The sequence below is a fragment of the Betta splendens genome, chromosome 2 (genome assembly GCF_900634795.4).
Source record: "Betta splendens chromosome 2, fBetSpl5.4, whole genome shotgun sequence".
NCBI lineage: Eukaryota > Metazoa > Chordata > Actinopteri > Anabantiformes > Osphronemidae > Betta > Betta splendens.
In genome coordinates, this window is record NC_040882.2 from 3,484,886 (window position 1) to 3,511,930 (window position 27,045).

Sequence of the window (27,045 nt, forward strand, 5' to 3'; positions counted from 1 at the left end):
GGTGCCACTCAGCCTGAACACACTCTGTTCTGACTGACTGAACTGAAGGGGAGCGATGAACATCAGTAGATTCTGTAGCTGCAGGAATGTTTATTTCTTCTGCATAAGTTCAAATTACAGTAGCTTTTGTTTAGTATCATTTAGTATGATACAATAGAAATGAGTATTTTACATTCCTGGTTCAATCACATAGTTCAATCACGATAGTGGAATCATTGTTTAAGTAAAAAAAGGACATTTTTTATAATGAGCGTTAAAATCCAAGCTTGAAAAGATAACAATATGATAATAATAGTTTTACAAAAATCACAAAAAAGTTACGTTCAACTTTAAAAAACAAAGAGCGGATAGAGAGACTAAGCTTTGTTGTATAAGTTGTTAATAAGTATGATGAGAGACAGTATTTAATGGAGACTTTAATGAGTAGTGGCAGGATCTGATGGTGGTCTCCCAGTCCCACATTACAAATGTATCCTGAGATCCCTTACCTGTCCATCATCCCAACACAATCTTGGAGTCGTGGCCCAATGCACCTGTAGGGCAGACAAACCAGAGAGATCATCCATTAAATCAGGGACGGCTTATGAGTAAACCTCATGTTGTCTTTTCTCCCACGTCAATCAGCTGTCACTGGGCTGGGACCGGCGGAAAATTGAATCCCGAGGACGGCTGACCACTTGTCATTATGATCGAAGGGAAGTGCTTAGGCAGGAAAGAACTGTTCCTGTTTGTTTTTTGTGACACTTAGATTGATTTTTCCAACTGAGCGGAGAATACTAACTCATTTGATTCTCAGCACTGTTTAAACTCTGTGGGGAAATTAATGTCAAATTGCAATCAGAGGGAAATAAGGTACACTTTCACTATCTATTAAATTTTAATATCAGCTTTAGACGGTGACTTCACAAACAAGTCACAGAAAGGTTATTTGTTCCTCACACAAGCACAAGGTAGAGAAATGCTTGGTCTGGTTAGTGCTGGTCCCATGTATATGAATATATTGCGACATGACAGGATTTGCTGTTAAGCCTTCTGGGGGTGGGGGTGTTAACGGCCTAATACATTGCCATCAGAAGTGCTTTACTCTTGTATGTAAGCCAAGAGACACAAATACAGCAGCAGGAGGAGGAAGATTATTATTTGTATGAGTTTCCACCTGGTATACAGTAGGTAAATTATATATATTTTTAGGTGACACTCCTATGTGAGTTTTGCACCTGGTGTTTTGTTTTTCTGGCTTAAAACTTCTGTTTTCATTCATGATTGCTGCCACTGTTTTGAGCAACCTATCTCCACAACCAGCATGACTTGGCAGACTGGTATGTAGTAACGAGGGGCTAAACAGTGAGCGGAGTGGAGCAAAAAGCAGCTTGAGGGCCAAGAAGGTGGTGGAGATCAAAACAGATCTGAATAGAGATAGTACATCCTAAATATTCTATTATACTGAGAGGTTATTGTTGAATGTGAAACTTTCAGCATTTCTGCTCAGTAAATAGATTCTTTGTTAGTTTCAAACTCTAGCAAGACAAATAGGCAACTGTAAATAAGCATTGTTACAGGCCACAAGCCTCCATGTTCAGCCCCATGTTTCTCATTCAAGGGCTTCTCTGATTCAACATCTTTAACAGCATCTCACTTCCATTCAATCCAAATCCATATTTTTATCTTCCTTGCTCTATTAACAATCAAAGCACTTGAATGTACTGTAGTGCTGATAACACGCTGATCCGTGAGAAGTGCCGTTTTTACCATTAGGTAAGCAGGAAGTGATTAGAGACGACTCTCAGCTGCTCATTAATTCTTGCTCCTTGAGTGGAGGACTTTGAACAGCAGGACAGACACAGGAGAGCAGTTTTTGAATGCTTCTCGGTGTGTATTGTGTGTGTGTGTGTGCAAGTTGCACAGGCACAAAGAAACACAACAAATTACATAGCAAATTAGGAGCGCGGGCTAACTTTGGAATTACATCGGTGATGACTGTGGCTCCTCCACAGCCGCTTCGCTTGTCAATTAAATGGTGCACCAAATAGCTAATTAGCGAGCAATCAGTGTCTGTATCCAGTGGTGTATGTGTGTGTGTGTGTGTGTGTGTGTGTGTGTGTGTGTGTGGGTGCGACAAGAAACATCACATGCCGTGTACAAAGCACAAACTTCTCTTTTAGTAACAGTGGCTTCTTTTTATCATGTTGTATGTGTGTGTTTTTGCTTCCTACTTTAAAAGCGCTAAAGCTGTGTTGTTCCCAACAATGACCTCTGACATCTGTAATGTACAGGATGCTTTTTGTTGAACTTTACCCAAAGAATCATGTGGCTATGAGACAGAATACTGTACAATGACAAAGCATGATTGAGATGATGTTATGTTAATGAATGTAATTCAAACTTCATCTTTTTATTTTCTGCCCATCTAGTATCACCTGTCCCTTAACCCTTGTCCATGCGTCTTTAAAGAAGCATGGATATTGTATATTAATATTTAATGTGTAGCTGCAGAGAAAGATGACCCCCTGCTATGCGAGGCAGTACATAAAGACATTTTCCACCTCACATCATCTCTCGAGTCATCTTCCCGTTGCTAGGTTTCAGAGCTCAAAAATGTTGTTTACTTAGACAGTGACGTGCTCCATCTCAGCTCTTTCTGCTCTCTGTTCTCTGACTCCACTGCTGCTTTCCTCAACTGTACACTTCCAGTTTTAGGGAAAGGTGAAAAAAAAAGACTCAGGTTTAAAGTCACACCCGATCCGATACTGACATCAAAGGACAAGCTCGAGAGGATGAAACTAGCATGATGCCAGATAAAATAAGTCAATTTGGTCTTATAAAATTAAAAAAAAAATTAAAAGTTGGAATGTTTTGAAGAGTCTTGCAGCTGTGGCATCTGCATTTAAAGCCTACTTGTTTGGGTAGAAATAAGAAGGTGTGATCAAATCTAAATCATTTACACTTGTGCTGCGGTCTGAGTGACTGTGCCATATTTTACATCTGTTGGTGTCATTTAACATGCAGTACAGACCTCGAATAAAGCAATGTTGTAGTGTGGCTGCTGGTTTTCATTCTTTATACTAAGCTAAGCAAGTTTTCTGCTTTCACTTTATTATGGATTAAATGATCGTACAGTATATTCTCGTTATCCGTTGCTAAAGTAAATTAAATCAAGACGTAGAAACACTTTTTGAACTGTACTTACTGTATTCTTCATCTTCTTTACCTTACATTTTCCTTCTGGCTTCACATCAGCCTACTGTTTATCTGTAGCCATGACTTTATGTGTCCTGTCCTCCACATGTCCTTATGCATTGTGCATTCTACCCATGACATCCCAGAAACCAGTTCCAAGTCTGAGAATGTAGCCACTCCAAAATTAAGCCAACTTCCCGCTGTCTCGCTTTCTTTCTTGCCCTGTGCTGCGGCATGTCTGCAAGGCCACCTGGGTGTATTGCAGCATGTCTTCACAAGGTTTTTATTAACAGCTTAAAAGCACCTACAGTATGCGAGAGGACACTCAAGCAAGCAAGAAGGCCAGCAAACGCTTAAAAGAAAAGCATTAACTTTTATTCGCAGGCCTTCATCTTTATGTATTGTTTCACTCTTACCCCTGGGTGCAGTTGGCATGGCAGGGATGACACTCGTTGTTGGCCTTGGCATATTTGAAGATGAAACTGTTGGCTCCCTGCAGCCCATCGGGGCACTTCTCCACGCAGTTGGGTCCATCTTTGAAGTGGAAGCACTTTACACACTGGTCCGCGCCCTGAGCAGAGAGCGGACAAGGGAGAGGAGAAGATGGATTAAAAGAAGGTGAAGAAACAGGGGTGAATAGAGAAAAGGAGATGGAGGATGTAATAAAATGATTAGCAAGAGGGAAAGAGGCAAATGAGCAGAGAGAAGAATATAAGGTTATGCAAGTTAAAATGGGCAGAAGAAAGGATATCGACATAGAAAAATATGACGAGAAAGGAGAATTCAACAGAATCAAATTGAAACCTGGCAAATCATGCCAATTTGTTCACTTCCTACCACAGCTAATGTAGCTGAAGGGACCCACATGAATTCCATTCAGTGATTTATAATGTGCTGGGCAAAGTTGCCTAGAGTGCATTCTGCTGGAGCCCTGTTAAAACTGGCAGAACGCAAAAAGAAATCAAGTCATGTCAAAGTACAGCACATCGAATGTGATGGAGGAGCCGACAAGCGTTAACCGAGTGCGAGCTCGGTTGCAGCAGAATCATGAATAAGTAAGTTGTGTTTGTGTGTGTGTGTGTGTGTGTGTGTGTGTGTGTGTGTGTGTGTGTGAGAGAGAGAGAGAGAGAGAGGGAGAGCTTAAAGCACAACAAAGAAAAACTGACAAATGATGAAGGTGTTGACTGAAGTGTGAGCTCACATTCATGCAAAAGTGCACGTTTTGTTTGTGTGTATGCACAAATTGTTTTCAAGGCGCACCGTTTGTTCTGGGCGCTGGGAGCAGTCTGTTGCTAATGACGACCGCGCTGACCTGATGGACAGATTCTCACAGCCTGACACATCCAGTCGCACGCTATCAATAAACATTATTCTCACTTTGCATCTTTGTACATCTGTACGCGTGTGCGCATACCGATGTCAAGATGCATTCAAGTATGTCCGCGTATGCCAGATGAGTGTGAGAGTGCCTGTGGATGATTGACTCTGGTGTTATTTACTACTCAACTGTGACCAGAATCTTAAAGACAGCAGGGTCTGGGCATCCTTGAGGACTCTCTCTCACTCTCTCTCTCTCTCTGTCTCGCTCTCTTCATTTCCTATTCTGTTTGTTATTCTTTTTCTGGGGACAGTCATAAAAGGTTACTCACATAGCTTCTAAAATTCACAAAATAAGTACATTGGCTACAACTTAACTATAAATGTAGAATTAGCCTCCACCTATAATGAAGAGCAGATACTGTACTTCAAACTTATTTTGGATCACAAACCCCAACCGCCCACTCTGGCTTTGGTACGACCCAGAGGAAAACTGGGCTTCTCACAAGTGTGCTGTTTTTGTGTCCCGTGAAGTAAATAGCTTTTTAGATTTTAAGTAGACTGAACTGTTTCCTTTAAACCCTGCCTTAGGGCAAATATGGAGCAACAGCCCAGTACAGTTCAGCTTAAGAGAAATGTGCCTGAAACTCTTACTTAGGACATGCAGCGCTCACAGGTTTCCCCCGAATGACCAGAGGAGAAAAAGTTAGCGAAAACTTTCAAAACTAAGCAGGTTTGAGAAATGATATTTAGCTTAAAAGGCCCAGATGAGTAAAATGTAAAATAAAGTGTTTTACAGACCTCACTTCAGGTAAGAAGAATTTAATTTATTTTTAATTGTCTGCAGTATGATTCTTCCATATGTATTTTAAAATGGGGCAAGTTAAAAAAGAGGATTTAAAAAAATTAAAAATACTGTAAATCATCCATAAGAAACTGGAAATTAGGGAAAAATCTACACATTTAACTGTCCCTAAAGACCTCATACAAACACATCTTCTTGATCACTGAAACAGTACTGTTTGAAGTTTAGGGGAGTCTGAGAGTACTAATATGTCTGACACTCAGGCCGGCAGTAGGTTGAGTGAGAAGGGTGGAATCGTGTTGTGGATTTTGTGTACTAACACTGTACTGTGTGGTGTGTGTACAGACATTGGTGTACCAATCTGAATAATGAGTCATGATGTGACCACAACCGAGGCAAGGGACAATTTTATGGGAAGGTCAGACACTGATCATGTTGCTGTTTTGAGTTTGTGTACGTATGTGTGTTTGCCAAAAGGAAGCTTACTAAGGTTGCTATGGCAGTTCATCATTTTTCATCATTAACCTAGCTTCCACCTTTGCAAACCCTTACATCTTTTGAAATACAGTACAGCAAGAAAATAGATAGACTCCTGCAAAATAAGCTGAAAATCCACTTTGGCACGGACACAATATGGCTGAACCCCTTTACACAAAATAAGAGGAGTGGTTTTACAGATACTACTGTTAATTAAAACTGTAGTTGAGTGTGAGGATGTCTGAGTGGATTTAGGAGAGTCTTACCTGTCCAAGACATGTCATAGTGTTCCCATCCATCTTCTCACACTGACTGTCACACTCCAGACACACAGACCCATTGGCAAATTCACGAACTTCCCTGATAGATATAAGGAAATAAAGATAGACAAGCATGTATTATAGATTTGAGAGAGTCTGCATTAAAATATTGATTCCCAGTCTGCTGAGGGAGGGTTTCGAAACATGCTACGTACGTGAGGAGGCCCTATACTGTAGATGCTGTTTGATTTTAAACCAACATCTGATGTTCCCAAAGGAAACAAGGTCAAACCTTTGTTTACTTGAGTCCATCTCCAAGACATCAGTTTACACTGACCCTTCAAGTGCCCACTGGAAAAGTGCCACACAGGACATCCAACTACAGTACCTAATACCATTTGAACAAGTTATAGCACAGTATGTCAATCGAGAGGGTCTGTAAATAATTAATGGCATTTGAAATCGTGGGGAAAAACAAGGGGGATGCATGGAAGGAATCAAAAGTAGAGGTCCTAGGAACAAATACAAGAAATAAGGATATGAGAGAGGAAAAAGGTAACAAAGACACAAATTGAAAATATCATTTCATTTTATCACATCATTGAGTTTTTTGGAACTAGAAGAGGCTCTACCAGACCATTTATTTAGCCAGTTACATAGATGAATACATCTAATAATGGTTTGTTTTTCTGAAGGATTGGAGGTAAACAATACAGCTCAATACTGGGTTTATACACTGCAATTACACTGGCAAGAGCTGCACAGTGCCTCGGGTCTTAGTGTCGACTGTGTGTGTGTGTGTGTGTGTGTGTGTGTGTGTGTGTGTGTGTGTGTGTGTGTCCAAGCTATATATTTCTCCAAATCAGTGCATTAGCTTAGTTTGAGCTGCAAAACAAGTCTGAGTGTCTCCTGTTTTGTTTTTGTTCATATTTGCATACACTGTTAATAAAGTACAATGAAGATTCAATGGATTCTTCTTTATGCAGAATAATTAGTGAGCGATGCTTCTCAGCTGTACAGTATAACAGTAATGGTAAATAATGGGAAGATGAAGAAGTCCACTCCAGGCTTCCTGGACCTTAGTTCAAGTTCACGTTCACAGCAGCTGTCTCAAAAATCCAAACAAACAATACAGTATGACAGTGGCTTCATACTAATAATGCTTTTGGTGGACTCCCAGGTCCCTATACATTTTTCTGTTGTCTATCTTTTTCTTGTTCAAAAATAAATTAGATTTCTCTCCTGGAAGCTTTGTCCAGGGAAATCCTTAAGAAAAGAGCCTAGACAGTGGAGAGTTGTCTCTTTTGTTGCATGGGGGAAAAAAATACATGGAGGAGAATTGGTGAGAGACAAAGACTTTGGCAGTGGTGCTCCCAAGGGTCATTTCTATTCTGTCAAAGCCGTTCCTCCTGATTGGCCCCCTTCATGGCTGGAAGTGTGCGCCAAGGCCCCATCGGTGATGGCCTGATGGGGGATTAGCCCTGTTTTAGCAGGAATTTAAGCAGGACTGTGGCCACTGTTCAGACCTCCAAACCCCCAGCAAACTGGAGCATGGCAGAACCACCAGAGCAACTTTTTTAATTAAACACTTTCAACACCTCCCTAATCCGCTTCCTTCTTCCTCCCCCAACCCCAGTGGGCACCTTCTCAGATGTTTTCTTTTCCCCTCTTGCACTTCTTTGCTCTTCCTTTGTTTTATTCAACAGATGTATAAACTAAAGGGAATTAGTGCCTTTCCTCATTAGGAATGGAGACATATAATGAGGGCGAGCTGAGAAATCTTAGAGTTTAAATTTGCCAACCCGAAAACATATTTAATGAGCAAGCAGAAAATTCTTTAGAGATACAGTCAAAAATAATGCATTCAAAACAAAGGCAGATACTAAGTCAATATCCTGTTGACTGTCAAAACTCTCATAAAGTAACTAAACCCATATATATCCATATGCAAGCTCAAGGATCCCAGAGCCCATTGCATCTATATGCAGATAACATTATACTGTCCTTAAACACAACAACCCTGTATTAAGAAAAACAGGAATGGACATAAGCTCTAGGATGACAGGGTAATCATACAGTACAACTGATATTACTAGGGACATTCTCATGGCTAGTCGGTAAAAGAAATGCTGGAATAGGACCAGCATCAGCTGTTAGAATAAATTTCACATTTAAAGTGCAGCAAGTGTTTTTATCCTTCAGATATTGAATTGTTTGAATTCAAGGTTGCATAAAGTGTGGTATGCTGGGTACTACAGAAGTTTTACTACTACTGTACTACTTCTTATTTATTCTGTACATTTATATACAGTACATTTAATGGTATACAGCATGTTCCTTGAGAATATTCTGTTTATTCAAAGCTTTTGTTGTGAGCAGTGCTGGCAAATTTTTCAAAATTGCTCTTTTCACATGCATTCAAAGCACAAAGTGTGTTTCTATGTGCTTTCAGGCAATTAATTAATTTCTCACAGAAACAAGTGCAATACAGCGCATTGAGTTTAAATGCTTACAGGAGCATATACGGCAGCTGACCCTACAACAGTAGGGTTTGACAGATTGAAATAGCAGAAAATATCAGGGCTGAAGATTAAACTGAAGGTTTAGTTTTAAAGTTATTACAAATAAACCTGGCAGCTTTTTCAAATGTTGTAAACTGCTAATGCTTTGCTTCTCTCTGTGTTGTAACATCAGGGTGCTTTTACTGTAAATTGAGACACAGCAGCTTCTACTCCTAAATCTTGAGATACTCTTTTGCCATCTATTTTAACACTGGTGACAAATAATGCACCAAAACTCTAAATCTTTATTGTATTTTGCTGTGTTAGGTTTGGTGCCTTGTCAATAGTACATGCAATTTAGATTATTACGCTTAGGTTTCAAACTGATTTGGATCCTGATATGACTAATAAAAGTTCTATAAGTTAAAGCTAAAAGTTCTGTTATTGATTACAGTATGTATTAGTCTCATTCTATGGTTAAAGGGAAAGTTAACCCAAATTGAGAAAAACTCATTTCTGTTCTAAAGCCTGTCATTTGCTCTGCAGTATTATTTTAAAATACTGCCTACAGCGCTAAAGTCCACTAAATAAAATCCATTTCCAAATATGGGATATTCATATACAACCTCTTTCAGAAAGAAACACAGTCAAAGCTTTAACAAGCCACTTACTGTATCTGCCTTTTTCCACCTTAGCAGGTGGCGACAAGGTCATTTAACAGTACAGACCAGTGACACAAAGCAAGAAGTGGACCTGTCGAATGTTACTTACAATGCATCACAATGACTGACTGTATTTACAGTATGGGAAAAAAGCAAGCTTCAGCGGCTTACTGCCACGCGCCTTTCTCTTCTTCAAAGCCTTAGCTGTGAGCTGTTTTTCCCGGCAACTTCAAAGCCTCCCTCCCACAAAACAACGCTGGGAAAGGACCAGCAACAAGTCGACATGACCAAGGGTTTCTGGCTCACATGCATCCTCCCTCTCGCACTTAAAGTGCACTCTCTCTTCTTCCTCCAGGGAAAACACTAGCTTGACATCACGTTCGTAGGCAAGGCATATTTATCTTGTGTTATTTTAGACGGATGCTTTCAAACGATGCGATTCACAACACGTGCTTGTTCATTCAAGGAGCAAAAAAGGCTGGAAACTACATCTACAAAGAAGTGTTTCCCCCCAGGTGAGTTGCCAGTGATCTTTTTCATGCGCCTCTAGGCAGCATAAAGTGATGACCCCAATGCTATTATTCACACTGAAAATAGAGCATCAGTGAATTGTATGGACACTCAAAGGACCTTTGTCGTAAATGTCAGTCATTTCCCATCTCAGAGCAGTAAACACTTAAGTCTTTCAGCCTTAATGGGCAAGATATCACACTTCAGCAATATATTCAAATTGAATTTTGGACAATGGATGTTACAATGTTCCTTTAACTGTTCACATTAACGGTTCACAGCGTGACATCCCTTATTGGTTCATCTTATTTCATCCATTTCAAATGACAATTAGGCTCTCCTCCTCTAGAGCCCTTGAGGATGCTTTGACTTCATTTTCATGCATCAAAGCTCTTAAAATTGGTTTTATTCTCTCTGCTTGTCACATGGGAATTAATGCACTTTCCCGAAACTATAACAATGTGCCATTTAGCAAAATTATTATTTTGAAATTAATTTTGGGGTTTGTTGCGAAGAACAGAGTGCTCACCCTTCAAAGAGGTTGCAGGACTCGACGCAGGTGCGGCCACGTCTGAAATATCTGCATGAGAGACACTGGTTGGGCCCCGGACCCCAGCATCCATCGTCTGAACACATTCGGTCACAAATCATTCTTTGCTGAGCTGCAATGACAAACAAGCTGATTAATTATGAGGAAAAATAAATGCATGCCTGCATCCTATAATTCTATTTAAATATCATTAATACAACTTGATACAAATATATATATAAATATATACATTATTTATACAGACTGAAATATGCTCCTGAGCAGGCAGTTTGGTATTTAATCTTTGGATGCCTATATATCCTTGCATGTTTTTACATATGTGTATAAACAATATTATTCATCAGCCCCCTGTCGATAAAGTTCACAACAACCAGAGCCCTAAGCCCTTTTCCATTTGAATCTCAACAATCAATGATGTTTACTAGACTTAGTGTGCACTCCATCTACTCAGTGACAGCCGTGTGTCTGTGTTGGCTGGTGTGGGCCAAACCCTTTGTCAACAGTCAAACAGTCAATGTAGACGTGGGGCTGAGCCTAATGAAGAGACCTGTGTAAGGCCTCATTGATCGATCTTTAACACACAGACACACATACACACACACAGACACACCACTCATTAACTGGCTAATGATATCAATTGCAGCCTTGCAGGACCAAGGAAAACTTGTGGATCCTTTTATCGCTGTTTGTCATTGCAAGCTTTAGAACTGTATGTGCTCACATTTTCTAAAAGTGTAGTGTAGAAAAAAGGTTGTTGCTGACTATTAAGCCAAATCCATTTTTATTTTCTCCTAGTATTATGCCTTGCTTCTGTGTCAGTGTTCCACACTCTCATAAGAATTCTATGCAGTCCCTTTTCACCATCTGCAGCTAAACCACCTGTTGACTATTCATCATCCCATCAGGTGTCGACTTCCCTGTGGGGAGCAGTGTGCTTAATCCACCACTGTTCATGATACATCAAGCATTTTTTTCACAGGGAGCTGAATAAGGGCTTTCTTGTCCAAGGAGTAAGAGACACCCATGATACTGTCGCCTTGGAAACAGACATGTCAGTATGTAAGACTGGGAAGGAGATGGATTTGTGGAGATATGTGGGAAATCTAACTTTGGAATTAATTAGAGGATTAAAAAGAGATTAAAGATGAGATTTCATTCGTATATTTATTTACTTTTGTAGGCCAGATTATCTTTCATAAACACAAAATAATCATATGTGGTGCAATATTGTTGAATGTGCAGATCATTGCAAACCACCACTACTCACTGCATTCCTTTGGCTCCTGGTTGTTGCGGATGAGAACTTTCTGATTTTGTGTCCTGAAGAGTGATGTCCAGTTGACAGTGTTGTAGAAGCACAGGCGGCTGTTATTGAAGATGTAAACATTGCCAGCGCTTATCTCATTCAACGACTGAAACTGGAGGGAGGAGATCCAGCGCTGCTTCAGGATCAGCAGAGAAATACCACTTCAGGAGCAGGAGCGGTGATAAGAAAACAAAAATAAAAGAAGTAAGTAGAAAAGAAAACACTGAATGAAATTAAAAAAAAAAAACAATAGAAGCACAGATACATAAAAAAGAACGTGAGAATGACAAAAACAGGGAAAGTAGAGAAAAAGCAGATAAAGTCAGAGGGTTAGCTGGGATGAAAAAAGATGACAGTGAGGTATAGAAAGGAGGTTATAAGGTAAAAGGAGAAAAAGTTGAAGGTTTACGAGAAAAGGTGAAAAAGGTAGGACAGACAGGACAAAAGAAAAACCAGAGAAGGAAGAAGCAGACAAAGGGAGATGCAGGTCCATTTTATATAAAGAGAAATGTATGGCAGAAGGAATGACAAGTAAAACAAAAAAGGAAAAACACTGAGGAGAAAAAAATAGCACAGATGAAAAAGATGACAGAGGAGGTTGCTCCAGTTCTGAATAAAACATCGCTGAGTTACAGCTTCATCACTAGCATTTAGAAAACAAGACCGGATCTCCTTTCAGCATGCCAGCACTATCCTTGGGATCTGCCACTTGTAAGCAAACACAGAGCCCGTTATCAAAACGGGCTAATCAAAGCTACGTGACAGCAACGCTTCAAAGAGCTTCTGTGCAGAACGGCACAGGCCAGCAGCTCATTAGCGCCAACAGGAACCATCCAAACGCAAGAAAACAGCAAGAATGAGAGCGGGATAGAGATTTTGCTCAACACAGACACTGATAATTTTAACATATCATCTGCATAGAAGTATGTGTGTGTGTGTGTGTGTGTGTAGCAATATGTGTGACATATTGCCAAAATGAGTATGTGAAAAATAATTAATTGTTTATTGATTTTAAGGTGTATAGGAGAAAACCCTGAAAGCTGAAACTAGAAATATTTTGCCACATAACATTTACGATGAATTACACGCATATATATATAATTCTGAACTGATCTTCACCCGTACTGTACCTGTAAAGCACTCGCCCTCCGATTGTTGCCAGATTGGAAAAAACACCTAGATCTGTCATGTTCTCAGGCCAGGACTGGATGTTGAGATACCCTGCAGTCACAGCAAGCACACTGCTTAAACAGATGTTAATTACTTTTTAGAATTGCACAACACAAGTCACTGTTGGACATGGAGTTGCACTTCCTCTGTAAAGTTAAAGTGAGAAAGCAAGTCTACTGAGAGAAAACAATATACACTAGGTAAATGAATGGATTTAATATTCTGCACAATTTATCTGCTTGCACTTGCTTTTAATGACAGATTATATCAAATCAGCTTATGTGGAAATGACATTAAAGACGTAGAGCAGGAAATGGCTGGAATCGAATGGCAATTGCTCTTTCTTATTGCTTGGGTTTTCATTATAAAAATGCAGTTTCACTCCATTAGCTGTTTGGCTCAACTGCAAGTTGCAGTTTAATATGACAAAAGGGTTTGTATACAAGGTATTGCTCATCCCTTAAGGCCTCTAAGACCTAATGAATGAATGCACGCAAAGCTTGCACACACGGACACGCACACCGCTGTAGACATTACAAGCATGTACTGTAATACTTATCACAAAAACAGGCATTCAGCAGAACACCACTTACTATTTCAGATACAAAATCATACACGTTCACGTGATAATATTGTTCAGCTGGCTCAGTTCTGTCCTGCCGACCCACTCTCACCTGTGATCTCTTTCACTGTGCGAAACACGTTGAGAGCCTCAGGATCCAAAGGTCCAATACTGTGATACATGTCCCTAAAAAGCAGAGAAAAGTGTAGAAACCATTGTTCTAGTCACTAATAAACCTGTACCTTATTTGCAAGTTGCAGCTTGTTTAATGGGGTTTCATAACATTTCTTCATTTTGTCTTAGATGTGTTAAAACATCTTAGCCTACACATAAACAATTTTGAAGTACAGTAAACAGGACCTTGTATTGTTGTAATTTGGGTTAGAAAAGCAATCGCTACACACTGACTCGTAACATTGACATGAATGTCATTTGTAGCAGGTGGATAGATCTTTAATAAAAATAATAAACACAAGTCATTTTTTCCAGTACCAAGCAGCCAACTGAGAGCTAATGACTTGCTAATGAACATGGTGCTGTTAGCATTTACCAGCTAATAGGAGCACTTAGCAGCTGGACATGAAATATATTAAGTGTTGTCTTAGGCTGGATGCATAAATGACATTTTTATTATGTTACAATATTATACAACATCTCAGTTTTGTATTTACAACTTCATGCCTGCACGCACGTTGAGCAAACCTTGATTTAGATTAATGTTTTGATCACTTTAATGTCACTACAGTATGTCTTTGTGTTTGCTTTGGCTACTTGATCCTACAGGCATTGGGAAACTGCGCTTCAATACACGTCACCATTACAACATGGTTGTGTGAATGGTTGTTACTTCAAGTTGTTACTTACCCTTTAATGCCGGTTATGAGGAAGATGAGGTTGCCGTTGATTTTGGTGCAGTTCACAAATTTATTAATATTGCTGGCGTCCACAGTTTGAGCTGTCTGCAAGGTGCCTGTCCCTATGCCATCACACACTGGCAAAACAAAGGCAAAATCACAAAAAATCAAAATTCGAGTTGCTTTATATAGAAATAAATGACATACAGTAGTGTGTATTCAGTGCCCTTGTGAAGCAGAGACCTCATTTTCAAAAAGTAATATAAGATTTTAGTCCCTTTCATTCATTATATTATTATATGAAAGTATACCCCTGTTCTGGGTCATAGGCAAGGCCATGGCCCCTCTCCATGCCTTGAATCCTTGTGATGAAAGCATAGGCCAATTCACAGCCAATTCCTTCCTTTAATGATTTCATTACATCTGCATTAATTACACTTGCAGTCTCATGTGAGCCAAGTATTTCTGACAGAGGCAGGGGGAATGATGAATAAGGCTGGCATTAAGTGGTGTAACCAGTTTTTGATAGTGATTTATACCAGCCAATTCCATATCTGAAATGTTAATTTGTTATCATTTCCCAGAGTTCCTTGGGCTATCCCTCATTAACCCTCCCTGCTGCGTGACGATGTAATCAAGAGATTAGCCAATCAATGGAAGCCACAGCCCATACATAGAGCCTGAAGAAAAACCATTGTCTTCCCTCCAGAGAGAAAAGGAAAGATCAGTTACCTGTGTGAAAACACTAAGATACGAAGCTAAGGTGCTACTATTTTATTTTTAGGCTTTTAGGGTGATGGTCCTGTGCGAAATTAACTGTAATTACCAAGCAGGTAACAGCAATTTCATGTTAATTAATGTGTCGACTAATGTGGGGATCAAACATGTGACCTTCACTTATGCCATATATGTCATGCTTATCCTCTGGGGTGTAGTAAGTGGATAAGCACAGCAGTCATGCAAAAAAAGGGAGATGAGATGAGCAGCACACAGCCACAGCTCATTCATAAATACATGCAAAACATGCATTAGGAAATTGTGTAATAAGCTATAAGTGCATTAGGCTGAAATCAACAAGGTGAAAGGTTTTTGAGAACAAAATGTGTTGCTAAGTGGTTGTTTCATGATGGTACCTAAAACTGAAGATGTTGATATTTTATGGAGTTAAAGTCAATAAATTATCCTGTAAGTATATTTTAGGAAATATAAAAATGTTGGCTCAGGCAAAAAAGTATTAAATGCAATTTCTGAGGGCTCCCCCTGACCTAGAATTATCACTTTTAGGATAAAATATTAGATTTATTATTAGATTTAAAATGTTAACTACATGATCTATGGTACATATAAAAAATGTCCTGCAGTGGATTAGGAATGTTATTTAATTTTAGAGAAATCAGGGAACTAGGTGAACTATATAAACGTTATTTTCTGTGTTATACTGTACGCTGAACCGTGGCTTTTACCGGCATTAGCATATCTTAAGCTAATGCAACCCTACTGATACTCCACCTAGTGTGTCAAGTCTGCGTAAAATCTGTTTCCTGCATGCTGCCTGTCTCTCACACTGACAAATGTGACACCTCACAAGGTAGCAGTTGTACTACAGTTAAGGGTGATGCAGGCACTCTGTGGGACATCATCATCATGGGCAATAAAGTGCATTAATCATTGGTGGAAATTGAGCTGGTAATAGCAGCAGAGAGTCATACAAGGTGTCACATAATCTGAAAAGTGAGCACTTAACGTCAGCAGCAACAACTTGGATTTCAACAAGGTCCGGTGTTCCTTCCAGGAAACGTCAAATGGTGCCCTATGACTTGAGCGAAACAGTTTCCACACGATGTGTGTGACTGTTACTGCTGTGTTTCTTTCAAGAAATAATCAGTTTTGCTTTGTCCATCTTGCTGGTCCACAAGTCAACGAGTTGTACTCCTGATTTGCTATACCTTTGGGGCAGATGTCAGTACAGGGGATGCACATTTTGATGCGGTTCTCCTCCACTTCCATCTTGTTGCTGGGACAGGCTCTAACACAGGAGCTGTGGTCGACCACAAAGTTATCTAACAGGGGCACAGTCACAAAGGAAGTATTAGGTGACTTCAACTGCTTTGACACTTTTTCTTTTTTTACATTTTACAGATAACACAATAAAAAAATCTAAATGTTTAATTTAGACTTTTAATAGTGAGAAATTGATTGTGTTTTAATCACATTTGTATAATGATCAAAACTAATGGTCTAGGTCTACTGTGAATTGCATAGGCAGTGTAATGTGTCAAATTAGCACTTGGTAGCGACTGTGGAGAAATGTGACTGGTGTGTGCTCATTTGATGATCACTGGAACTTGAATATGCAATCTGTTTATGGATGACTTTTAATACTCGCTCGCCGAATTACTGCTGCACTCCATCGCCGTGATAGAAAGAACCAAGATTTACTTTGTTTTCAGCTGCCAGAAGCTGAAGCAGATGGTGCAGCAACTACTTGATTGAGATACACAATTTATTTACGTGTGAGTAATTTATCTTGACTTCATAATAATTGGAGGGAGTGTTAGAAAAGTGGATAATGCTTGTTCAGTGGACACCAGTGCCCAGACAACAAAAAGTCGTTATACCAATATGAGCTTTCATGTTATTGCAATGCAATGTTGCAGTAATTATACTATATTTTCTTGCACTTACGTGGACATTTCTTGACACAAAAGGCTCCATATGTGTACTTTGCTCTGGGGTTGTGTTCCAACTGAAAAGACGTGGGGTTGTAGACAAATGGCTGAGGGCACTGAGTCACACATGCACCGCTGTCATTGAAATTGGTGCAGGCCTGCAGAAAGAATGTAACCAAAGTTAGCAGCTGAGACTAGTTAGACCTCACATCGAGGTGCGTGCAGTTTAACGCGATGATGCGTGGGGAGCGTTATGTGATAAGACGCTGTGAGTGAAGAAGTATTACAGCAGCATTTCATTTTTACGTCAGATCCTGACGCGTGGACCACATGGGCATCCCTTGACACTTGCAAAGCCAAATGGGAGAAAAATTGCAGCCATTGATCCACAGCCTTGATATAAATGGAGAAATGTTTTCCCATAAAGCTTTTAAGTGTTTCGTCGCCTGTGGCCAGAGGCTAAAACAACAGTAATTGAATTGGATGAGCTCTTCTATGACTTACAACTACAATATCATCTCTGTTAGCGTGTGTGAGTAAGCCATGCACAACTTTGTGAAACAGAAAGAACTCGGAGTAATAAAAGACATATTAATTAGAACACTGAATCACAATTTGTCTCCTGAATAGTGTTGCTTAGGATGAATTTTACAGCCCTATGAAATAATAATATCAACCAGTAAACAAAATGGATCATTTTTTGTTAGAGAGGATGCCAAAACGATGTTGCACAAAACATGAATACATATGGAATGGGTGATTTCAATATTTTGTTGTGTGTGTGTGTAATTTGACATACGAAGCAGTCTGTGTCCTTGGGACCTGAGCAACCGCCAGCACACTCGCGATGGCAGCAATCACTGACGTAAGGCCCGAAGCATCGACCGTCACACTGCTCTGCACACACTGTCTTAGTCACTGCCCAGGAAGTGAAAAGACAGAATTTTAACACACCACCCCAGTCTTAAAAGCAGACAATCACCACCCTCAGCCTTTTTCTCACATAAAGGGTGCACACAAACATAGTTTGAAAAAAGAAATTAGCGACTGTAGCAAGTGTAATGTAAGACGAGTGCGATAGTGACCCCAAAAGTCACTGGCCTAAATGTTCTGATGCGAGAGCTCTGTTTTGTTGTTGTTGTTTTTTGTTTTTTTTAAGAACTGCCCCGGAGGTGCCCTTGAACAAGCCTCTTATCCTCAGGCTGCTCCAGCTTCATCTCACTGACCGGTGACAGAAAACTGCAGTCGTGCTTGGCAGGTCCCATGTATTAAGTGGGATGTTGCTGAGATCAGTCAGTTTTCCCTAGACAAATAAAGTTTAAAAAAAAGCCATACAGATCTGGACCTCACTGACTCACCATATCTGTGTTTATACAATGGGTGTTTTCAGCCAAGCAGACCAATTGGCAATAGACACCTTCCAACTGTGCTGATAATTCCCAGAAAGCCTGGCTTTATTGGTTGCTATGCCAGCTCTTGTAGTAGCTAGGGAAATATTTTCTGTTCCTGTGTTATTGCTTAACATGTTTAAAAACCACAGTATACATCTATGGTATTAGTACATTATTACTCCAATGTGGCTCCTACTGCAGGAATACTCTCCAATACTGCAAGAGAACCGTCTCCCACACATTATAATATTGGTACAGAAGAAAATATGCAAGCCATAGAGTCAGTAGGTGCTTGAGGCATTAAAAACTGCTGCGCTCATCCTCTGCTGTGTTGGGAATGTAATGATATAGTAGTGCAAAAACATTGTGCAGTCTATATGTCTGAGCTGGAATAAGAAAAACAGACAGATCCCTCTCGAGGTACATGGAGAACATCCTTTAAAAAAGTAACTTTATTTAATCGACATTTCTTTTCTTGTATCAGATTTTATTATATTATATTTATATTTATCAGATACTGCAACATGCAGTAATGCAAATTTTAGTTCATGTATGTGATAATTTTTATTATGTTTAAAAATTTTACAAAAATACTATACTAAAATAACTTAAAATATTGTAACTTGACTTGACCTTGAAAAAACAGAAAAAAGATTCAAACAGATGTCAACCAAACTACTCAGAGTCAAGAATATTAAATTTATGTCACAACAGATTATAGAAGATTATACTGTAGATTAGTTTGACTGTCCAGCATCCTCAGCTGTCTCAGTTGCTACAGTTACTCACTGGTACAGTATAAACCAATAGCAATTCAACTGAATTTCATTAGCCTGGATTTCAATGAGAGTTGTATTATAATCTACATACATTTTCAGAATCTCATTCATTGAGCATTAATGGATATTTTTATTTCAGAGATTAACCTATTTATATTACTTAAAAGCATTTGCAATAATACACTCATACTGTAGTTGCCTTCTACTGTATCTAGTGTCTAATTACAGAGCTGAAGACTAAAACTTGGATTTTATGTAATTTACTTACTGTACATGCAAATCTTTTAATTACCATGTAATTTTATCACATAAATACCAGGTAAGAAGCAACATTTAACGTGAAGTCCTTCAGTGAGGTTAGGGTTATTCCATAATATCTGAGCTTGAACCAGAAACAGATGCAGAAGGGGAGATACCATCATCCTCCCCACAATCAGAGATTGGGTTCCAAGCCCCAATAATAAAGCTTAACACAAAAACAGCTGACCTAAGAATGAAGATCATGGCCTGAACCCCCGAAGCCGGTTACCAAGAATAAGTGAAGCACCCTCTGAAAGTCTGCTAGAAGATGCCCTGGCTACCCGGAAGAGATACACCAGAGAAGTTGAAACAAGGGAATAAATAAGATGTTCTCCGACGAAGCCATCCAAGGTGTATTCACAGTGGCAAGGTAAAAACAAGAAAGCATACCCACCAAGGCTGGAGACTGAAGAATACTGGAAAGGCATATGGGAGAGGGAGGCATCACATAACAGCAATGCCAAGTGGTTGGTGGACTTGAGAGCAGACTACACAAACCTTCCTGTACAAGATCTAGTAATCATCACAGTGGCAGACTTCCAAGAAAAGGTCTCAGGTATGAAAAGCTGGATGGCACCAGGCCTGGACATGATCCATGCCTACTAGCTAAAGAAGCTAACCTCACTCCATAAGCGCCTGGCACACAGATGAACAAGGTGTGTATGGAACTTACCCTGAATGGTTAACGGAAGGTCAAACAGTCCTGATTCTGAAGGACCCCCAGAAGTCCCATCCAACTAACGCCCAATAACCTGCCTCTGCACAACATGGAAGCTCCTTTCAGGCATCATAGCAGCCAAGATGGGCAAGCACATGAATCAATATAGGAGCAGTGCCCAGAAAGGAATTGGTAGTAACACGAGGGGTGCAAAACACCAGCTACTGGTAGACAAAGCAGTCATCCAAGACTTTAAAACCAGACATACCAACCTGTGCACCTTGTTGACTACAAGAAAGCCCATAACTCAATACCTCACACATGGATCATGGAATGCTTGGAATTATACAAGATTAACTAGACTCTAAGAACTTTCATCCAGAACTTAATGGGAAAGTGGAAAACAACCTCAAGCCGATTACCAAAGTCAACATCAAGTGCAGCATATACCAAGAAGATGCTCTGTCCCTGCTGCTGTTCTTCATAGGCCTGAACCCCCTCAGCCAGATCATCACTCAGACTAGTTACAGGTACCGACTACGGAATAACGCAACCACCAGCCACCTCTTCTCCATGGATGACATTAAGCTGTATGCCAAGAGCAAACCAGATATCGACTTGCTAATACATACCACCAGGTTATACAGCCAAGACATCGGAATGTCATGCGGACTAGATGAGTGTAGTTGGATGGTAGCAAGGAGAGGAAAGGTAGTCAGGACTGAGGGGATTGAACTACCAGAAGGCAAGATAGCAGATGTGGAGGATAGCTACTACAAATACCTTGGAATCCCATAGGCAAATGGTAACCAAGAGGCTGCAAGGACAACAGCAACCACTAAATACCTCCAAAGGGTAAGTTAGAAAATGTCAGCTGAATGGGAAGAACAAAAAACACCTATGCTCTCCCAGTCATCAGGTACCCCGCTGGCAAAATAAACTGGCCAAAAGAGTAGATGGAAGCCACTGACATCAAGACAAGGAAGCTCCTCACAATGCATGGAGGGTTTCACCCCAAATCCAGTACCCTAAGACTGTACGCTAAGCAGAAGGAAGGAGGCCCAGGATTAGTGAGCATCTAAGCCACTATCCAGGATGAAACAACTAAGCTCCATGTATACATCCGGAAAATGGCCCCAACAGGTGATGCGCTCAGTAAATACCTCAGGCAGCAGAAACAAGAGATGGAGGGGAAGGAAAAGGAACCCTCATGAAAGGACAAACCCCTACCAGTGGCTGGACAAAGCTGGACTGAAAGACAGCATGGAGGCACTAATCTTAGCAGCACAGGAAACAGCCTCTGAGTCCCAGATGAATAGAGGCTGGGATCTATCACACCAGGCAGGACCCTAGGCGCAGTCTGTGCAAAGATGCCCCTGAAACAATCCAGCCCATAACAGTGGGACGCAAGATGCTAGAAGGCAGGGCATACATGGAATGCCATAACCAAGTGGCATAGCGTGCAGGAACATCTGTGCTGAGTACAGGCTGCAAGTCCCAAAGTCTAAATGGGACACACCTCCAAAGGTGGTTAAGAATGACAGAGCTAAAAAGGAGCATGAGAAGGTCAAGAATTACCAAGGGCTGAAAGAAGAGATAGAGAAGATGTGGAGGATGAGGGCACAGGTGATACCCATGGTGATAGGAACACTAGGGGCTGCAACTCCCAAACTAGGAACCTCAAGCTCTCAGGCCTCTGGCAGAGGACCCGAGCTTGCAGGAATAAGACCACTCCAAGGAAGGGGTGAGTGGGGAAAGAATATATATACAGTACTGTATATATACTTACAACTGTAAATATGTATAACTATAAATAAGGTTGATTTGTTATTGATAAGCCCTGAAGTATAATATAAACATAATATACAATTATATGCAATTTGTACTTTATTGCCTTTTTGGTACGAACTCCTTCAACAGTTGTATAATGACTGCTCTGGTGGCTCAGTTAGTATAGTTTTACCTATGAAGCAGGGGGTTTGCAGTTCCAACCCAATTGATCCTCCTGATGTATGTCTTACCTTAGTAGATATTATGTTATGTTTTTGTTGCTGTTTCACATAACCATCATCTGATGAAATAGTTATCATGCAAATTAAATGCAATTAAATTACATAAAATTTTGGTTTTACTGTAGGCCTGATTACTTTCTAGAGTGTATACTGACCAACCTGTTTCATTGATTTGAGAACTTAAGAAGAGGTTATCTGATGTTTGTGTTATACAGTATATGTTTGAGCACATTTGCATTATGTTTATTAAAAAACAACACAATCATTTGAAATCCTATTTTTCATGTAAATAATACTTAAAAATTATATTTATTAATTATGTTTTCTTAGTAGCAAGAATCATTTTTTTTAGTGTAGCATGTTAAGCTAAGCTAAGTGAAGCAACTAGGAAGGCTCTGTAAAACAAATGTATCAGAGAACCCCCAAACTAACCCCCTAATTCATTACTATTTTTAATTTGATTTGAAGCTAAGGCTAACCATTTGTAGTTGAGTAAACAATGGTAAGCTAAAGCTAAGCATTTGTAATTTAAGCTACAGTAACTGTGGTAACAATGTACTATACTGAGTGTATGGAAACAGCTGTGTCTGTTACTTTTTGCTCTTGATGGAATACACAATTATAATATTTCATGCTAAGCTATAATGTACTGAACCTTATTTTAAGGTAACTTGTGCATACTCACGGGTCTGACACTGGTCTTCCTGATGGCCCCAACAGCGTCCGTTACATGAGCGATAGCAGCGTCTGCCTGCAAAACAAACACACAAAGACCGTGCCGTGTGAACTGTAGGTCAACCCCTGCGTCCAACCTTGGATGCTGTCTCCATGGAAACACACACACACGCCATCTTAGTGCAGCCTGCCCGCCTAATGACAGCGACCGATCTGGCAAATCTCCGCTCCTCTGACAACAAATTCAAGAGTCACAGTGGCGACTTTTCTTTGAAAGACAAGCTTCTACACCCTTCCTTCAAGGCAAAGTGGGACCTGACAAAGCAGTCACAGCCTTCATCTGCCAGTGGCCCATCATCAAGACTTAATTGACTATGGGTTAATTACAGAGTAAGTGGAATAGTGCAGCAGATTGTCACCCTGGCCTTTCAACCACTCCCATGGCGGGGTTGTTAATGTTAAATACTAACTACAGCTTGGCAAAGGGCCACAATTTAGCAACCTCATCTCCCACTCGCTCTCCTGTCATTTCTTTAGCCCACCTCTTCTTTGTTGCTTTTCATCCTTCTCCTCCTCCTCCTCCATCAGTGCCATCTAATCAACAAAATAGCCATGTTTTGCACATGATGTATTTAAAAAAATGCGTCTTTTATCTTAGAGTTACCAGCTCTGCATGATGTCAAACTCCTGGCTGATGTTGCGAGCCAATGCTATGCAGATTTTTTGTTGTGCTCAGTCTGTAAGCAAAGAAAGGTCATTATGCCTTTTCATCAAAGGAACTTTCAACATCGTCTATGTCACTGCGCTCTGCTTGGTGCCGCTGCTGTCCCTATTGTTCACCCCAATGTGTTCTGATACAATCTCCCTGAAGAAACTTCAATGCCTTCCCTGTGTCTCAGATGAAAACGAGACGAGACGAGAGCCTCGTCCAGAAATGCGTGGAAAAGTTTGAGAGAGTCTGTCTTCAACAGCCAGTTCTTCTGACACTGAATGTCCGCCAGTAGTGATGCCTGTTATGTCCAAAGCAGATGGAGCTGTGGGACTGCAGGGACCATGAAGGGGGTGAGGGGTGTAGAGTGAAGATGGGGGCGGGGGGTGTTGAACTAGGGGAAGTGGGCAGCATGAAACCAGCTGTCAGATTCACTGAGATTTAAAAAGAGCACAGAAGACAGCAGCTCCATGGGCCACACTGCATAGCCCCGACCAGAGCACTACAATGGAAAGGTTCTCACGTTGATTTGATCTAACACTATGTGATTTAGCTTCCAAATGACCAGCGGGCAAAGAGGGTGAACAAAAAGGGACAGGGCATGGCTGCCACTGGTGCGGTGTAGGGTGGGTGGGTGTCAGTTTTCCAAGTACTAATAAAGTATCTTAGCATTCGGGCCTTTGCAGTTCAGAGAAGACACCTTAAAAAACGCACAAGTTGCTTTTTGGACTGTACTCACATCCCAGGTTGCTGTTGTTGGACGGCACCACCAGGAGCTCAGCCTGGGGGTTCTTGATAATGTCTTGCCAATGGATGGTGTCCGCATGGCACAGGAATTTGTTCTGGTCCACGTACACACCACCGTTCAGTATCTCTGCACAGGGGAGGATAAAAAATAAAAAGGGAAAGCGGAGAAAAAGAGAAATGAGCACATAGTCATGGATATTTAGTAAATGATGGCAGAAAATCAATACTTCAAGGTGAACTCCCTTCCTTCCCATCCTTTCTTTGTCTCAAAGTACCATGACTCCCCGAAGTGCTTCTGAGCATGAAGATAAATGCTATTGACAAATGCACAGCCGTTCAATGCCGTGTCCAAAGATATTGATGTTTAATAAATGATAAGTAAATGGATTCCACCATGTACATGAAACTGTCTCACTTTTTAAAACAAAAATACGCTGCAATAAGCTGCAAACTAGTATATTTTCTTAATTATGCGAATGACTATTAAATTCATTTAGCTTGAGACTTAGGGAGAGTTAATGGGTTTAAATGTCACTAGAAGACACCGATTTAATTAAAGCTGAAATAGTAAACTGGAGCAGATATTTAGTTATCCTCAAACCCCCAATGAAGGATGGCGTTCATTACACAAATGTTTCATAAATGACGAGTGGTGTGAGGTTTCCTCCAGGGAGAATTGTGAGTAAATAATAGCTTTTACTTATAAAATAAAGCAGCTCACTCTGCATCTTTATATTGAGAGCTGATTGGCTATTCATTCAGTATTTGCAACAGCAGAAATATGTTTTTTTTTTTCTTTTGGAGGAGCAGTGCCCTTAACAGATGCCTGCTCATGGAGTAAAATAATAAGGTCTAATCCCTCTCACTGTTACTAATCCCAGTTTGGATATGGACATGGATTGAAATTGTGTTGCGGCCATCTCCCCATCGTTCTCCCTGACCCTGGATGGATGAGACATAACATCCATCATCGGTGTATGTTTGTCTCTGGGACGCACATCTGAGGGATTTAGATGCAATCACCTTGCCTCCACTTCTCCTTGAACATAAAAACAGAGCTGGATTCTGCGAAAGTGCGTGTGATCATAAATTTAATTTAATATAAAAAAAAAACAATGTGGATCAGATTAGAGCTAGATTATCTGGAGTAAAGAAGCATATTATCTCTCCTAGCAGATTATTAACGGCGCATGAGTTATGCGGAGCGATTCAGCTGTCGAGGAGGCAGCTAATCATTACCATCCGACACCCTGATTAAGGAAGTGGGCCTCGGTAGAGACGGGGACATTTATTCAAAGCCCTCTAGGAGGTGACACGGCGCTTCATCTGCCCGCTGAATGGCCTACAGCCGCGGCTTCGTGTAATCATGTTCCCCGTCACAATGGACAATTCATCAGCGGCTGTTTTACTTTCATAGATGGTGGGTGAAGGAAGGGACGGGGCAGTGCTTTATTCAAATAACATTTAGAGCGCACTGTCAGCATGCTTTGATGTCACTTAAAAATAGTCAGGAAATAAGCGACAATCCATTAGGTGAGATTCAACCGATTTCTAATATTAAATATAACAATGGACTGCACAAGCTTATACTGTAATTACCTCGGCGCAGTTGTATCTCTGTGTGCTTTTCCTTTTCAATCTCAGCACAAGTAGATAATTATCTGCTTTGCCCTCAAGTCACCTTAGCATGATACAGAGTATTTTTATTCTTGCTAAAATGTCCTCCCACCGATGCAGGTTTGTTCAGACTTGTACATAAACTGCAAGCTGGACACAAAAATATAAGAAGGGACCAAACTATGTTACTGTGGCTGTAATTTATACGACTTCCTGTGACTGTGAGTCCAAGACTCACACTAAACATGGTGAATATTAATCGAAAGTGTAAAGAACAACCATGGGTTTCACAAATGAAAGAGTAAGTTCAGACTTTTCTTATGCTTTTTATCTATGAAACTGATATTTTTAAATGCTGATAATATGTGAGGTCACCCAATACATACTCTATTGCTGAGGCTGAGGGGAATATTATGGGGAAACTCTGGCATGAACAAACATATGAGAATGGATGGTATAGACCAAAGAACCTGAATATAAGTGTCCCTTTTGGACCCTAGGAGCTACGCTGTCAGGGCCTAAATTCCCCTTGTAAGATCTACCAAGGAAACCAGTGATGTGCCAAGCTAAGAGAGATTTGAGACCCTCGCTACATGCCTGGTATAACAGTACAGTGTACCATCCTGGAGACATGGCTGGGCTCATATGAGCCCCCCGGTGGGCCCTGCCCAAGGGTCCCGGCCGGCTGGCCTAGGAATGCCTTGGTATCCTCTTGGAAAAGCTAGTGAAGACCGATGCCCCTCAGATAATGTGGTTGAAAATGAATGGATGGACTGAACTTTTGTTCTGGGGACAGGGTAAATAACACAATAGGGTGACAGAATGACAAAAAAGTACGTTGTTTCTAAAAGTTATCTTAATATTTACTAACATACAACATTTATTAACATGAACTGTCCCCAAGTGCCTGATTCCGGACCCCCCACCTTTTGCTCCTCTTAAGCAAGAGGTGGGAGGGGGGGTTGTCTCGCTCACCTCTTGAGCGAGACAATAGCCTCCTCTGTTGTCCATCCAAACCAGGGCGCTAACTCTTCCCACAGGGATGACAACCCTGTTCAGGCAGTTTGTTAACAGGCAACAGACCTCTGTCACCACCCAAAATCCCTCCTTCACTCTCCTCTCTGTGCTTCGATCTTTCTATCAGGACAGGAGATCTACAGCTGACCACCATCACTAGATGCAACCCTCCCCTCGCACAGCCCAACCTCCTGGCCCTCTCCTCCCCTGTGATTCACGATGTAGTCATAAAAGCTATTGTCCTGCAGAGGAGGAGGAGGCACTGGGCTGAGGGAGCAGGTGAGGGATGAACGGATGTGAGGGGGAAGAAATTATAGTTC

At 40.7% G+C, this 27,045-nt stretch overlaps 1 protein-coding gene across 2 annotated transcripts in view; it reads right to left on the reverse strand.

Annotated features, from left to right (window-relative positions):
• The window catches only part of LOC114843967 (receptor tyrosine-protein kinase erbB-4-like), a 195,613-nt gene that overhangs the window by 42,727 nt on the left and 125,841 nt on the right, over positions 1 to 27,045 (reverse strand). For both annotated transcript variants that reach the window (XM_029130908.3, XM_029130898.3), the window contains exons 4-16: positions 24,084 to 24,218; positions 22,646 to 22,711; positions 17,620 to 17,738; positions 16,837 to 16,978; positions 16,098 to 16,211; positions 14,162 to 14,288; positions 13,410 to 13,483; positions 12,696 to 12,786; positions 11,527 to 11,726; positions 10,239 to 10,371; positions 6,043 to 6,136; positions 3,594 to 3,748; positions 489 to 533 (exon numbers count right to left, since the gene is read on the reverse strand). In XM_029130908.3, coding sequence (XP_028986741.1) covers positions 489 to 533; positions 3,594 to 3,748; positions 6,043 to 6,136; positions 10,239 to 10,371; positions 11,527 to 11,726; positions 12,696 to 12,786; positions 13,410 to 13,483; positions 14,162 to 14,288; positions 16,098 to 16,211; positions 16,837 to 16,978; positions 17,620 to 17,738; positions 22,646 to 22,711; positions 24,084 to 24,218 — 1,495 coding nt within the window. The remainder of the gene's footprint in view (positions 1 to 488; positions 534 to 3,593; positions 3,749 to 6,042; positions 6,137 to 10,238; positions 10,372 to 11,526; positions 11,727 to 12,695; positions 12,787 to 13,409; positions 13,484 to 14,161; positions 14,289 to 16,097; positions 16,212 to 16,836; positions 16,979 to 17,619; positions 17,739 to 22,645; positions 22,712 to 24,083; positions 24,219 to 27,045) is intronic.